This window comes from Rhynchophorus ferrugineus, unplaced genomic scaffold, assembly GCF_030347505.1.
Source record: "Rhynchophorus ferrugineus isolate W39M unplaced genomic scaffold, kcgeb_rfMv2 rfM1, whole genome shotgun sequence".
NCBI classification, from domain to species: Eukaryota; Metazoa; Arthropoda; class Insecta; order Coleoptera; family Curculionidae; genus Rhynchophorus; species Rhynchophorus ferrugineus.
Window position 1 is genome coordinate 51500706 of NW_027472580.1, and position 17286 is coordinate 51517991.

Sequence of the window (17286 nt, forward strand, 5' to 3'; positions counted from 1 at the left end):
CGGATGCCGTTGGATATAAAATCCAGGCCGAAATCACAGAATTTACTGTATGCAACAATGGAATTGTTGAAGGTCCAAAAGGGAAACTTTATGATGGGGCATGTCTAAACGTTAGAGTGTATATATTGAGGAGATAGCTAAGGTGGGAATATTTTCCATTGAAATATATTTTGATTCCATCTTAGGGTTCGGGTGATGCAGATGGTTAAGTGGCGCGTTCGGTGGTATTCAAAGTTAATTTAGCTTTGGGTGAGGGGTTCAAATGCGGGAAGTAGCCATAATGCAAATTGGATTTGATTATATATTTATATAGGTGTAGGATAATAATAATAGGATAATAATATTTTAGTGAAGTCCATAAGTGAGATACGGTGTTAGTAAGATGATGAAGCCTGCGCTTGGAACTTGGAGTGAGAGGAAGAGTTGGATAGTGCACTAGGCTATAACACCATTCTTAAAGAAGTGAACGATGAATTGAACAAATTAAATAACATATTGTTACAAAGAAGACGAGTAATAGCGAGTAATGGCCGCAATGTCATGCTTTTGCATGACAACGCTCGTCCACACGTTACAAGAGTTGTGACGAAAGTTGCACTATTATAGCCCAAAAGGAATACTCTGTCGCTTTCGGCTTACTCGTTGTCTGGCACAGAGATTCAAAATGCTGAAGAAGTGCGAAAATGTTATAAAAATGGCAAGAAAGTTGTAAAAATGATGGAAGATATTGTGAAGTGTTTGATTTATATCGATACAAGAGCCAGTGTAGAAAAGAGGAAGAAGAGGACGCAGTAATTTGTATCGAGGCTGTTCAAAATTGTATAAAAGACCAGAAATGTAAATAAAGTTTCTCTTTTATTCCAAAGCCATAAATGGTGTTATTAATTCCGTCCCGTTCCGAAGTGATTCGTAACAGGTCATGGGCCCAGATTTCTCGGTATAAATGGGAAGAAGCAGAGGGCTAAAGATGGAGAGTGCAGACGAATGGAGGTTACGTAAAGTTCGGTAAAGCATATATATAAGTATATAATATATACATATTCACGAAGGGAAGCGGAAATAGGAAGATGACTGTATGCAACAGAAAGAAAATAGAAACATGTGATCTACAGTTATACATAGGATAGAAAGAAATATTGTAATCAATGGAGTAATCAAGAATTAAGTAAAGCAGGTGTGTGTAATTTGCAAGGTTTAGTGAAGTAATAGAAAATTAAAAACATGAGGACCAACAGAATCTGTAGGATAAAACAGGAACATTGCAATCATCAGTGATCAGTCAATCAGTGAAGCATTAGAAAATTGGAAACAGGGGATCGAATAGAATTACAGGAACAGTGAAGCACTAGTAAGCTAGAAACATGGTGTCCGACAGAGCCACACGTAGGGTAAAAAGTTATTGAAACCAATGGAGAAGATGCAATTCAACAAAACAGGAAGATAAAGCAAATTATGTTGCAATCGTGTATTTAAATTGAAAAACATCTATATCAGAAAATCAGAGGGTTTAATTACCGAAATAGGATACCAACAATTAAATCAAGCATTGTTCAGGTAAACCATATGTAAGAAATTCATCAAAATGTTGGCATATAAGATTCAATCAAATGACGAACAAGTTACAGTTGGAGAAATAAGATTATGACTATTGTTCATTCACAAAAGGTAGTAATTATTCGGTAGTACTCAGTGCTGATGCATTAATAAAATGACATAAAGGCAAACAGTGGATTTAATGGAAAGTCTTTACGAAGTATAGAAGAACTAGAATGTTTACTGGGAATGGAAATAGAGGAGATAGAGGATGTTAAAGATTCATCAAAAACACAAAATTTAACTACTGCTTGAGGAATTCAGCGTGGAATATTGTTACAATGATTCATATTAACATTAACATCAGCAATCGTGCAGAAATAATTTAAAGGTTACTATATAGAGGATTAAAATGCAGTTTTATGTAAGTCTCGTTAGTTACAAGATCCTATCTAAACAGATCAATTTGATACACTAATGGAAGTCAACTTTAATATAGATGGCAGTGAAGAAATAATTAAAGTTGTACTAGAAGCTATAGATAGATTGGAAGATATTTAGATGGACCAATAAAAGGCGCATGGAAAGTTCTAAAAAGTACTCCTTTTACCTCACGATACCTCAGTAGTTCGAAGGACCATTGACTTATATGTAAGGCGATAGTGGACTTGAAGGAACTAGTTAAGAAAACTGGTAAGGCGATAGTGGATTTGAAGGAGCAAATTCCGAAGATTGGGATGGTAACCAACTAGGAAAAGGTGTAATGGATTCATACCATTTTATAAAGGTAACCCAGTGGCATGGAATAAATTTATTTGAAGGCAAATACATACGCATGATAGGCAACCCAAGAACAAACTAAATAATTGGTATTAAAAGTGGACAGTGTTTTGGCTGCTACTTCTATGATTGTTGAAAGTTTTTTTTAGTGTTCAGAGAATTATATTTAAAGAAGAAAATTAATGGTTACGTTTGTTTATCACATAATTGTGCAGACTTATTGAATTAAATCATTAATTAAAGTTAAATCCTCACCATTTGATTTATTTGATTAATTGCTAGATACATTTAAATTGAGATGGGGTGTTAAATATATAGTTTATATTGATACAAGAGCCAGTGTAGAAAAGAAGAAGAATTAGTAGAGGGTGCTGTAATTTGTATCCAGGCTGCTCAAAATTGTATAAAAGATCAGAGATGTAAACAAAGTTCGAAAGCCATAAGTGGTATTATTAATTCCGTCCCGCACCGAATCATAAGTGATTCGTAACAGATATTTTGATTAATATATACCAATTTGTTGCAATAAACGCCTCTTTAAAGTTAAACAGTAGTTTGCTGTGGTTAAGTATAAGTAATAGAGGAGATTTAAGAGAGGAGGGATGGGATTTACTGAACCTAATATTATTCTCATTATTTTAGGATATCTATGAAAGTGAAAAAAATTATGAATATGAAAAAATGGAGAAATTTATGTTTACATTCCCTATATTACCGGCCGAAAATAAAATAAAAATAATTTATAGTATATGCTTTATAAACCTTTACTAATGATCGTAGCTCTGTCAAGTTTGATAAATAAAATTCAAAATTATTCCTTTTACTTTTTTTACATTTCTTCTTTCTATTGTAATGAGTGTGTTATTGCTTAACCGAAATATTAGTGGAAATCAAACTATACTATATAATTGTTTCAATACTTTTATTACACCAACAATTATATTGTAATAATATTTATAACAAAAATGATTAGTCCTAATTATAAAATTTAAATAAAGCTAATGAATTCTTAAAACATAAAATCGTGGAAGCATTTTATAAAGTTGGTGTAATCATCCCAATGGAAAATACTTTACTTTTTATTTCCATTGACATGAATAACCACTTATACCGGCTAATAATGATTAAAAAAATCAACCCAAAAGCAAAAGTACCACTACGGAAAGTATTTACAGGCTTTTTAAAAAATACCTAATCAATAAGTTGTGAAAGAAAAAATAGTTGTACCTCTTTATCAAATGCTGCATTTTACGCTATTTTTTTTTTAATAGATTTGTCAAGGCAGGATTCATGTTGTAATTTATTCAAAGAATAAAATGCAGCGTTTTCCAAAATTCAAATGATACAAAATCAAATTTTGTTTGTACAATTATTTTTTTTAGTTTTTTTTCCAGGTTTTCTTACACTAAATACATTTTACAATATAAGTACATCTGCGGATATTCTGAGTATTGAGGTAATATTTTTCATATTTAGGCTTCAAGTTTAAAGGACTTAAAAGCGCAGTTTGACTGATATGTCCTTCGCACTCGAAGCGTATGTCATAGCTTTGTAGTTAAAAGTATGTGTTGTACTGATATCAAGGCAACTTGTTACATACAGATTGGTACACACTAGAATTTTTGAGTTAAAGCGTTAACTCCTTCATGTTAATTCATGATAGTTGAGTTTACAGTCAACAATACTCATTAATACCATTAATGAACGAAGTACACTAATTCACGAAACATTCGAGATAACATGAAACAAGAATCCCAGGGAAGATACAGTGCATTATTAATATGTATTATTGGTTGCAGAACTCACGTTGCCGAAGTTAATGATTAAAATTGAAAATAATAGTAAAATTAAAACAAGTAAATTCTAGTGTCTGTACTAGATTCTTTTTATAAAATTCAATAAAAACAAGCTTTTCAAATAATGGATATAATTTGCGGCAGTGAGGTAAAACATTATTTGCTGAGGATATTAAAAACCATTTTAACTTGTGTGAAGTTTATTTAATTAATTTATTTTCCTGAGTCTAAAGTTTGATAGTTTATGAAAATAAGTTAGGTTTATCTATATCCCTGAGTTGTTGTTTAGACCCAGAATTTTTGTTACTGGAAAAACAAGTTGAAATCGACGAAATATTGAATGTTTTGTTTTGGAAATCCTGCCATTTAAAAAGGTAATAGTGTTACACTTTTTGTTCTTGCTTAAAGTTAAAATGGTTTCCTTATACATGCATGTTAACGCACACCTAACGTCTATGTTCCACGCCAATTTATATATATATATTTTTAAACAAAATGTAGGCTCTTTTATTTCTTTTTAAACGTTGTAGTCCAAAGGTTTCTTTTAAAGATAAGTATTTATATAAACGTGTATACATAAGAAATATTCTTTATGTAAAATATCTTAATTTTTGCTACCTCATAGATTTTTTAATAGATTTTTTTAGGTACGAATTTTTAATACTGGTATAGTAATTCCTTGATATACTTACTTTTTCATCGTATAATATGCTTGGCATGAATATAGATATGCTTGTTTTTTTATTATCTAATAATAACGAGTAACGCTTAATTGTACAAACTTACAACTAACAACTAATTTATAATAATGAAAATATTTTTTACATCAAAACAGATAAACAACCTATACAATTTGTCTGTTAGTTTCGTATACATCCGTCAATTTTAATTTTCACCTATATTAGTACCAATTGTATATCCAACTATACAACAATATTATTTGAAAACGTAAAAATCTTGAATTACAACACAACTAAAATAATCATCAATAACATATTGACAATTTAATGATGTATGAACTTTATGCCTGTAAATAGAAATAAGACGTTCTGATGATATACTTCTAATTGGTTAGGTGAATGAATTAAAATTAACACGATTTATGTTACATAATGACCCATTTTAAACGGTTTTAAACAATACGGCAATCTTACAACAGAAAAATAAGAATGAGAATAAGAATAAAAGCATTTTTTTTCTAAAAAAATACTAAAAAATTAAAACGAATTGATTACCCTAGTTGTATAAAGTTTTGAAAATTTCTTTTATTAAATGGCACGTTCAAGATTATTTTTGATTGTTAATTAACTCTATTGTATTCATTTTTCCAAAAAAAACGTCTTTGGTAGGGCCATATCACAAAACAAAAATAAATAATTTCATTTAAACCTAGTCAGACGATAATTTTTTCTCCCAAATATAGATATTAAGAAATTCACAGCACTAAATATACAGTCATTAATGTATGCTCAACGGTTTTTTTTAAATTTCATTTTATTCCAAAAATAATCGTGCCTATTATTTCAGATCAAGTAGAGTCGTAAGTAGAGTGCGATAAAATCAAGTCTTTAAAATGCAAACTTGATTTATATTTACATTATTAATTCTACATATTCTTATAATCGTTAGCGTTGTTTATAACTTGGATGAGCTTAAAAAAGGAAGTTCCTCCTTATGCGGGGTAGGTTAGGCAATTATTGATACACGTAAGTTTAATTCGATAGTGGATGGGATTCAGGTAAAAGTTTGAATTTTAAAGACTGCATAGTTATCACTATTATAATGTTGTCTTCGTGTTCTCGAGCGTGTATTAACCTAAATTTTTAAAAAATCACAGAAATTTGGTAAAAATATCAAAAATTTCAAACAATCGATAAAGTATAATAAATACATTAATATAAAAAACCACAAAATAAATCACAACGTTTGGGCGTTCCTCTCTCTTCAGTGTAATTTTATAAAATCGCCCAAACATAGCTCAAGACCACGTAGATTTTTCTATTGTCGGCATACACATTCCTATACTGACTTAAAAATTATATATATTATATATATATTTATATGATTAACTATATCAATTATAAAAAGTTAATTAACCAAAATTTAATTAAAAAATTGGCACATTCTTTTTCTTATTTACAAGATATATAAACCCTGGAAAGATATGTGAATTAAGAGGCATTAGAAGCAATCGAACCATTTTCTCGGCACATCTCGGTCCACACGTACACGTGTATTGAACACAAACCGAAGAAATGTTGTTTTGCTTTCAAAGCCCGTAGTGATTTTTTCCCCTTTGTCACGGAAAGAAGATAAAAAAGGTTCCATTTGTAAAACATAATTTACGTTCATTTTTACAATTATTTTATTATTATTTTTTTTAGTTTACCTTAGTAGTACCTATAATTTAAAAGTAGGGTTTTCCGCTATCTACTTTAATGTTCATATTTTGAAAAAAATCCTAATGAGCAATAAGGTTTCATCAAAGTATTTACCATCGAATTTGCCGTTACACTTCTGAAGTGATGTACGCTGTTTGATGTTATGATAAATACTCGAGACGCGTTTGAAGGTTTGGCCACGTAGAAGTCTCAGTTGCGTTCAAGACACAATAACGAATAATCACAGAAACACAGAATAAGGGAATGCTTGCTCCGACGTATCCAGTTCAAGACGGTTGCGAAATGATTCGTCCGAATCACTTTCGGTCAAAGTGATCGCAAACGGCGTATTTAATGTATATTTTAGTCACGTGATATGAGTAAAGATATGTTAATGATTTTGTGCAGTGATCCCAACCTAGAAAGCTTTTTGACAGTAGGAAGAATTGAGGTTTCGCCAAAAAAAAGAAAAACACAAACAGTACATATATCAAAATTAGAACGTTTTCTTTTACTACGCATATTTTGTACTTTGTTTTTTTGAGGCTAGGCCGTCACTCTTAAGGCAGTGACCTCTAGAATTATTAGATTTTTGTGACGAGAAAGAGAGACATTTAAGTGATATGTTTTTCCATCGGATAACGCAAAACTCTTTCGATCTCTTCTCAAGTGGCAAAACTGTTTTGAAAGGGACATTGTGTGCATTCTCACAATTGCACGACCTACTGCATCCGTTGACCGCCGTGCGGAGGACTCACGTTGGCTGCTACACCCAGAACGCTTTTGATCGCCGTCGTCTTCAGCAGCCGTTTCAGCATACCGCTTGAGCCCCGGTGCTGTAAACTCTTGTGCGTGGTCAGGGAGTTCTTTGTGCGGTATCGCCGATGACAGAATTCGCACACGTATAACGTGTCGGACTGCTCATGCTTGTCTTGGAAATGCCTCTTCAGCGAGTAGTAGCAGCTGAAGGTGCGTCGGCAGTAAGGACACTCTTGGGGCTCGTTGATACCGCCGCTGGTGGGGGGCGGCATTCGAATCGTTCCTGGAATATTACCTTCGCTTATGGTGGGCTGTTGAGTGTAGGGACTGGGCATGCGCTGAGGCGTGCAGGGTTGTTCACAACACGGAGGTAAGCAGGCATCAAGCGGCGGTATGGGTTTGGCAACACTGGGAGCTAAGGAGTAGTACAAAAAGCGGTTGACATTGACGGTTTGCCGATATTTTATGGGGATCTTAGTTTCATTTTTTCCCAACATTCGATAAAGTTGGTTATTTGTGAAAAGCGATCCATTTTCTGCATGAACTTGGTAGTTTTTTTTAGTTTATATGTCCCTTCCCTTTAATCTGTGCGCATTTTGTACAAAATTTCAAACAAAAAACCAAGATGTTGTATTTTTGTTGTTAATAATTATGTAATAGAGGCCATAAATAATAAAAATATAAAATAATGTTACATTTTGGTGTTCCCGTCTTTCTCTAAAGCCAAATATAATATATGATTACAACGCCTATATGGATATAGTTTAAAAATAAGCTAGTGTCTACTGGAAAAGTTATAAATTTATATAATACTATATATTAATAACATATATAATGTGTAAATAATATATATAAATTGTAAAATATTTATTTCTATAATCACTTAAAACAAGTTAAGAAATACAATTTTTAGTATTTACAATGTGAAATATTTTTGTTCATAAAATATATTTAACGTGTGTATAATTATTAAAAAATAGTTTTAAGCATCATTTAATAATATTTTCTTATTTAGTGCAAATAAATTGGTCGAGATATGACTTTACTAATGAAACAGCTTTTTTAAACTTAAAGGTTTATAATGGCCTACGCAAAAATATATTATTGCTATGTATACAATATTATATATATTTTTCAGAGTTTCAAGAACTATAAATGGTTTCTCTATTGAAAAATGTGAAAAATTAATACGCAATAATTTAAAATTTAGTACTGTAAACTTATTTTGAGTTTTGAATTTATTATTACAAATCTTTCTACAAAAAATTTTGGACATTATTTAATTTTTCCTATGATAAATATATTTTTATTTTATATTGACTTTGAAATAACATATATTATGCACAACTAATTTAAGTTCTAGAAGCAAGTTAAAACTTAAAGTTAAAACTTAAAATTAAAAAAAGATAACTTAAAAATAAAATAACAATAAAATATAGTTGAAGTGTGTATAATTATTTAAAAAAAATATTAGTTTAACAATATTGTGTTATTTAGTGCAAATAATTTCGTTTTTCTACGGAAAATGATCTTTTTAGTTTAAATGCTTATAGTGACCTAAGTCAAAATATATGCTTGCTACGTATACAATAACTACGTACACAATAAATGATTTCTCTATATATAAGATATGAAAAATTAGTACGCAATAATTTACAATTTAGTACTGCAAAATTATTTTGAGTTTTGAATATTTATTATTACGAACCCTTCTAATTTTGAATATTATTTTATATCGATTTTGAATGTCCAATATACAAGCCAAGAAATATTTTGCTCTTAAATAATCTTTAATATGCTTGAAGTATATTTTTAAGCTTCCAAGGTACATGGCGATTGATAATGTATCGACGCGTTTACGCAGAGAGTTTTGGGATAATAATTTTTTGTATAGTTTTAACAGTAACATCGCGAGGGACGGGACTCAATGATAACGGATCATAAAGAAAATGTATCGCACCAGAAATAGAGAATCGAATACCTGCGTCAACGGTGGAAGGTAACGGAGGGTGTTCTGGCTAAAAAAACTTAATATCGATATCCCCAGGTCTGGACTTGTGATACGTGTAGATGTGCGTCATCAGCGAGTTCCTCGAGCAATAGACCCGCTCGCAGATGACGCAGCGATACTCCTCCTGCCGTTCGGCGTGTTTGTCCGCGATATGTCTCTTCAAGGACGCTTTCGAGCACAGCACTTTGCCGCAAAGCTGGCACGTGAACACCTTCTTGGGCGATACCCCTGCAAAAAGTAAAAGCTGCGTTCGTTCTGCGCACCCTGATCACGACTGCGCCGAGAACGGACTCGGTTATATGGTTGGGGTTGGTGAAGGGGGGTGAGAGATACACAGAGAGAGAGAGAGAGATAGAGATAGGGGGTGATGCGCGTGCGTCGCCACCAGCTCGCGCACCGTTTCGTCTTCGACGACAGTTGTCGATGCCGCATTAGCCATAGTCACAGTGACCGCACACTCGCGATCTCAGGTGTGGGAGGGAGCAGCGCTGTCCCCGGCTCACTGGTGGGACATGTTCGGACTCACGATAGGAACGAACTCAGAGATTACCGTATCAGTCGGGGGCAGGCCTCCCCAAGAAGGTGTTCAGTTACCCCGAAGGAGATCTCGTAATTTTGCTTGATCGTTACTAATGTTATCGGTCAACTACGACAAACAGTTGCCACCTAAAAAAACCCAGTTCTTCCTTTCAGCTTCAGTGACAGTTTCTACGAAAATTTCAAAACGAAAAGGAAAAGAAAACGTAATAGCGTAAAAGCAAAACTGACACGAGACATTACAGAAACTTCAACCCGTGTACTTAAATCGTCATTAGCGAAAAAAAAAAGAAATCGTAGAAAAATCTAAAATCGGTGGCAACCCTGTTCTTTTGCATTTTACACTAACACTGGTACAAAAAAGCATATGTAAAATTGGCAACCATGAAATTTTGAGTGTGCGGTTTGAAAAAATGGCTGGCGGACGTTTTTGCACTCCCGATAAACGTTTTTAGTGGTGGCAACACTCGCAGTGTTGGTAGTCCTGAATGCAAAGCAATCTGTCGAGATGATACCAATATCATTCTTCTCTACAGAGTGTGTTGCATTAAAGACTGTACATTTTGTCTCAACATACATACAGATACACACACACGCACACACATGGTCAGTATATAAAAGCTTTTAATCGATATAACAAAAAGCCATTTATGATTTTTTTGATTCTTTAACATTTCAGTTGTAAATTTTATGACAAACAAAACTTATATAATTTATATAATTTATATAATAAGACACCGGTGTAAATAAATATATTTTTTGATGTCAAAGCAAATATCTTTCAATCTTCAAATAATTGGAGATAATCAGTCGAAATTTGACAACTTTTTAGAGAATCTGAAAAAGTTATACGTCACATTATTACTGGAAAGTCTATCTGTATGAAATAATTTAGTATTAATAATGGTTATAAAAAGTTATTCTTCTTTTCCAAATTAGATCACTTACATAGAACAGTTCACATAGAAGCTTATATCCTAAAATAAGATAAAATTGATGTCCTGAAAATTATTATTTCAATGAAGTCATAGTAAATAAAACCTGTCAATTTTAAAGAAAGATATTGCTTGAGGCAAGTTGTTTGAGATGAAGGCGATAATCAATTAAACAATCAACCAGAAAACAGACCTAATGAGAAGAAAATAGAAGAATGAGTCTTTGAAGCTTTGCTTGACAAATGTAAAATATATGTGATGTGAATATATAAATTCTGATAATTTTAGTAAACACAAAGTATATCAGAAGGTTATATTACACTTATAAACAACAATTAATCCAGTTGACTTTAGCACTGAATATATACAGCACTTAAATATGACGAAAGATAAAGCAATCTAAACATAGTTAAGATATAGTATATATTATTTTGGGTAACAGATTCTTCGTTTCAATGTATTAACATATAACAATATTACAACATTTATATAACATGTATTAGCACCACATTAGCCTTATAAATAAATTGCAACGTAGAGCCAAAACTGGATTGCTTTGAGAAACAATTATTTTTTTCACCGCAAAATACACCAATTGAAGGATATAATCAAAAATATTACGATTAACAAAAAAATTAATTTAATTTTCATGAAAAAATATAGTGCGCAGATTTATTCGCCATAAAAATACAACTGTTTAATAAAACCAACACATAATAAAAGCATTCTATACAGCGAGACAATAGAACAAACGAGACAAACACTCGGTGTATAAGAAAATAAAAACCTCTTTAAACTGACGACGTTGTTGTGTCACCTTAAAAGCTTTTATATGAACATTGTCAAAAAGCAATAAAAATAAAACCCAAGCTGTTGTTTTGCAAATGTAAAAATATATTTAAACATAAATAAAAGTTATACAACAGTTACATAAAATATGATAAAATATTGCATCAAACAACATGCCTATAATGCAAAAAAACTAAAAAAAGAAAACGTCTTTAACAGGACTAATAATTTTTTTCTTAGACAGAGCACAAAATTCTTAAAAAATGTTTAATTTTAAGTTCCCCTTGCCTGCTTACTAAAGCGGGCGTCTCGTATGGTAGAAGAATAAGCAAGTGCTCTTCTAGATACTTTTTTAATAAAGTACAATAAACATAAAGAAACACTTAAGGGGTTGCCAATATCTTAATAATGTTTCCCAAAAAATATATAACAGATCAGTCGAATTAGACTCAGTCTTAACGAATACCATCAAGTCTCAAGAAAATATAAAAATTTCAGTCTTTTTAAACATAGCAAAGTCCTGTCCTCTCCATATGCTTTTCATTTTTCGCAAAAAATTACAAACATATATCTATAATATAATGAACATCACTTAAGTCTAGATTGAATTAATGAAAATATCGCATTATATAACCATTATGCGTCTTTTAATTACATTACTTAATAATTAAAATTAAAACAAAGAAATGAAGAGAGATAAAAAACTAAATCCTTTAGTATAAAACTTAAAATTGGTGAAGCTACTGTATACTAAAAATATATTATTTTCCTTTATTTTTATTGTGCAAGCAGGAATATGTAATGTAGCACATAAATGTTTAAATTTGACGAAAAAATCTAAAATCGCGTAAAAACAAATAAACGAGAACAAGATGACTAGATTTTTATCGATCAACAACTTCAACAAATGTTTTGTGTATTGCACAATTTTCTAATAATCTTTATGTACTACATTTAGAAGCCCTATAAAACAATATAAATACATAATATATTATTATATATAATTTCTTATACTACATGAAAAATATATTATTAAATCTATATATATTTAAAAAAGTCCCTTTCACCCAGTAATATAAAATAAGGCAAATACTCTATCATAACAGTATTCAAAAATCAGAAGATTTTATACAATTTTTAATATACATTTTGGCAACGTTACAATAAAGAGATTATTGAAAAAAGGAAAATAAAAACTTCCAACAAAAATATCACAGTGCCTGAATGTTTTTTTTTATGTAACGCTGACTTCTGTAGATCAGTAGTTTTACAAAATTGTGAATGTGTACAAAATTACTGGACTTTAAAAATGAATTCGTTACATCATCGTTGTTGGAATGGGAATAAGTCGTACAAAAATATATTTTCAACCCTAAAAAGACGGAAACATAATCCAACTTAATACTCTGTCTTTATCACAGTCCTCAGTTTAAATAATCCATTTTTTAAAATAATCTAACCTAATTTTGATTATTCTCAGTCATTTCCACTTCTATGATCAGTCTTTGAAACAGTACTGTTTCTAGTAAATTATCCTCAACTGGACACGGTATGGTAACTAATTACCTTGTACTTGTAGAAATGAACAGTCTTTAGTTCAGCGTTTTGCTTTCTAGCTAAAACGTTTCATTGGATAACACATATTTTTTCTTAAAGGAAAAATAATTTTGTTACATCTGTTTCATAATTCCGAAAAGTATGAAATACCTTTCTTTTTCCATTAGAAAATCGTTTTTATAGTCCACTAACTTTGTACCACTAAGTACTACGATGTTAGTTTTGTTTAATTTATGATGCGGAATGTAAATTTAAGTGTCTTCAAAGATCTTTTAATGATGGAACGTTATAACAAAAATTCGATGAATCATGTTAAGTACTTTACGGATTTTTTTTTCGATATAGGTCTTGTCATGAGAAAATATTTGTGATTAAATGGTTACAAAACAATATACTAAACTACATTTTTCAAAAATGTTCGGTTTTCAGTATACAAGGCTTTTGAGAATGATTTAAGAACAGCAATTTTGTTGTCATTGTTAAGTGCTGCTAGTTTCAGTTTTATTTTGGTATTTTCGACTGATATGATGTAATAACTTAAAGCATTAATTAAATATTAATTGAAAATTAATTTTATATTTTATAGTTTGCATCTCAATTAGAAATACATTTATTTTGTTTTTTTTTTGACTTATAAACAATTTTATATATTTTATACTAGATATGTTGTAATAGTTAAATGTTGCTTTGCTATATGGTGAAGAGCTTCATTGTTATAACTTAATTGTAGTGAAAAGTATTATTTTACCTTTTATTATTAAAATCATTAAAAAAATTAGCACATTGATAATAATAATTATTAAATATGCTATTATTAAAATCTCATTATTTTTATTCACTAATTATTAAGACTAAATTCGGGAAAATCTAAAATGATAGAGCTTATTATAAATTAGGAAACATAACATTATATTATATTATTCAAGAAAAATTGGTAGAGATTCTATTAAGAGGGAATATATGAAAAAAAAAGTTGATATAAGACATGTCTGTCTGTTACATATATATTAGGTATTAAGTAATTGAAATTGGAACTACAAAATTAATATTAAAATTATATTTCTTAGTTATTTATAAATTAATATAAATAGATACCATATAAAAAAGGAATTTTAGTAACGCCAATTAAATCAAATAGATAAACATTTCGATAGTTATCAAATTATATCTTGATAGTTCGTCCAAGTTAATTCATAAGTCTGTATTATTTCATAATTATGTTTACCAATATATATATATATATATATATATATATATAATTATTTATTATATTGCTATTGGGGTATATTTATATAGATGGACTAGTGTGAAAAACATGCTGTTGTCCTAGTGTACCAAAATCAAACTGAAACTACATGCATAATAACGGAGCAGGCTGAAGGAAAACCCACACTAGATTACGCGAGGGAGTGTTACTCCAGCCCAAAACAAGATATGTTTAAGAGTCTCGAACTCGCGTGTCGTTGGATCGTGTTTCACGGGGCCCATCGGATCCGGAACGTTTGCGCAGGCTATACTTGAGCCTCATACCTCAACCCCACCCCAACCAATCACTTTGGTCTCCTGTGGTAAATGCTGCGGTGGTTGTTAAGCGAGTTTAGCGTGCGGAACACTTTTCGACACAGTTGACAAACGGCGTTGTTCAGCGGCTGTAGGTGCTGCTGCTCCTTGTGACGCTTCAGGGTCAGTTTGGTGCTGAGCAGCTTGCCGCAGAGATCGCAGCGATGGGTGGCCGGCGCGCCCAACGGCAAAGGGAGGGGTCGTCTGGCTCCTAAGGCTGCGCCCCACCGAGAACATACAACATCCGATTAGGGCCCCGTGATGTACCGTAGTTGCTTAAGTTTAATACTATACACCAATCTATCAACTCATATTAAACCAGTTTTTTTTTCAATCGAGTCCAGTGATTCAAGTTTAACGTCAAATAATTTCTCACAAAATAAAGCAACTGTCTTATTCAGTTTTCTATTTTTTGAGGATCTCCTTACACTCTAAATTGAATAAGTTTACAATGAAGTGCTTAATATCTTTCAGATATCAGAAAGTTAATGGCTAGTGTGTTTAAACTAGTTAACTTAATATTACACTTCTATTTTTGTCCAAAAAATGACATATATTTATATTTTAAAGAATGCTTTGGTTTTGAAACAGTAAATGATTTGCAAATAATTATCAATAAATTAACGAAAGATATTTATTAAATAAAAAAAAATTTGTTGACATTGATCAAACAATTTTGACTGGACTTGATCAAGTTAATAATTAATATAGGATATTAAATAGAAGACCTATTATTGCTCTATCTAAATATGATCGTTTATTCTTGTGTCTTTTTATAACGTTAAAAATGTTGGATAATGCTTTGCACTTCTCTTCAGTCTCATGTGATAGTATAGTCCAGAAATTGAATTATATTAGTTTATGTTAATGTATATTCAGTTACCATATTTTTGATCAACTATTACAAAGAACTATAAGAAATATTGCTGTTATGTGAATACATTAAACTTGAACAATTTACGAGATTGAATCGGCTCTTAGTATTTTATTGTTAATTTAGAGTATTAAACAGAAGCATCGCATATGCCTTGTCATCATTGACTGCGTTTCTCTGAATATTTCCTTCCATCCCCGTAACTATTTACACTTACGTAAATAGTATATTGAATATTTTATAATGTTTTTTACCACAGTTGATAGAGAACAAAAATAAATCGCCGTTTGTTAGTAATAAATGTTGAACACGTCGAAAAATTATCTTAAAAAACTAAATTAAATAAATATAATTTATATAAAAAAATTATAAAATATAGATATATGTATATCGATTTTGTACGACTCTTCTAAATATAATATACATTATAAAAAACGTAACAATGTTTCTTCTTAGTATAGGAATTATGTCTTGCAGATGTTTTGCTATTGAACATTTTACCATGTATTTTCACCTAAACATTTAAATAATATCGTTACGATAAAATGCTCAATATTAAACGGTAGTATATTAAACGGTATATTATACGGTATTTTTGACTCAAAAGCGAGTTGATTTTATCAAAATAGTGACGTAACTTTGAATCAAATCACCATATAACACCTGTCTCGATCCATATCTAGAGATAGAATGAATGATGAGGGGCTATAATCTCGTCCCCTTTGATATTTTTCACATTCCTATGATAAATGCTTTTGTGATTTCTCAACGAGTTAAGGCTGCTATATACCCTCTTGCAAATGTTACAAACTGGTTCTCTCGATGGTCGCATGTGAACGTTTTGAATGTGTCTTTTCAGTCTCGTCAAGGAGCTCAAGCTTTTGTTGCAAGGTTGACAGCGAAAATCTTCCATACCTATGGGCAAGAGGCCCGATTTTAACCTCAAGGTTTTGTGCCGGCGGGCGATTAAACCCAGCCCTAATTTATAATTCTCGAAGCTATTTACAAGTGTCCTTGCATAAATTATACTCTTAGGTAGGTGAAAATTACGGTACTAATTTGGGTTCTCTCGAAATGGACAGTAATGATCGATCATATAATTTCTGTTTAATATACATAACATCTTTGCATTTATGTTAATTCATAAATGATTTTCATAAAAATTTTCATCATTAAATATTAATAATAACACTCTATAATATCAAGTTATTCTATAATTAAATCAAATTAAAATTATTAACAAAATTAAAAAACATCTAATTAGATATATTGTTTTAAAACTTATTATTTAGTAATAGAACCTTATAGACTTTCGAAATTATGAAAATATATAAAGAAAAAGACAGATGAATAATAAAAAAGTTGAAATATAATGTAGGATATGCATATTTAATGAAGTTAAAGCAAGTCATGCAACAGAAATTAGAAAATGAACACTCTTCAATATACAAGTCGATGTGATATTACAAAAATATACCTTTAGAAGATGGTTAAATTTTACGATATATCCATCGTTGGATACTGAGTCGTATATTAACACTATTTAAAGTAATATATAATTAGAGTGTCTATCTTTTTTTGAAAAATGATATTCAAGTGAAAGGTATTTTTTTATCACTAAGGTTCAAGAAAACTAATAGTTTGTTGATGAAAATTGACATATTTTGTACTTAGTTAAACCAGACATGTGTATAAAAAATTAACAAATTTAAATCAGAATGTAGAACATGATATTATAAGTATCTTTAGATTAGTGCAGAAATTATTACTTCAA

The 17286-nt window shown here is 30.7% G+C and overlaps 1 protein-coding gene across 40 annotated transcripts in view; it reads right to left on the reverse strand.

Moving 5' to 3' along the window:
• Nucleotides 1-3218: 3218 nt before the first annotated feature.
• br (broad-complex core protein) overlaps nucleotides 3219-17286 on the reverse strand; it is a 132061-nt gene continuing 117993 nt past the window's right edge. For 9 of the 40 annotated variants that reach the window (XM_076419862.1, XM_076419867.1, XM_076419865.1 and 6 more), the window contains exon 9: nucleotides 3219-7532. In XM_076419862.1, coding sequence (XP_076275977.1) covers nucleotides 7213-7532 — 320 coding nt within the window. In that variant the 3' untranslated portion in view covers nucleotides 3219-7212. Of the gene's footprint in view, nucleotides 7665-9230; nucleotides 9489-11605; nucleotides 16428-17286 lie in introns of those variants that run through there. The other 31 variants (XM_076419874.1, XM_076419890.1, XM_076419873.1 and 28 more) reach the window with 4 other exon arrangements.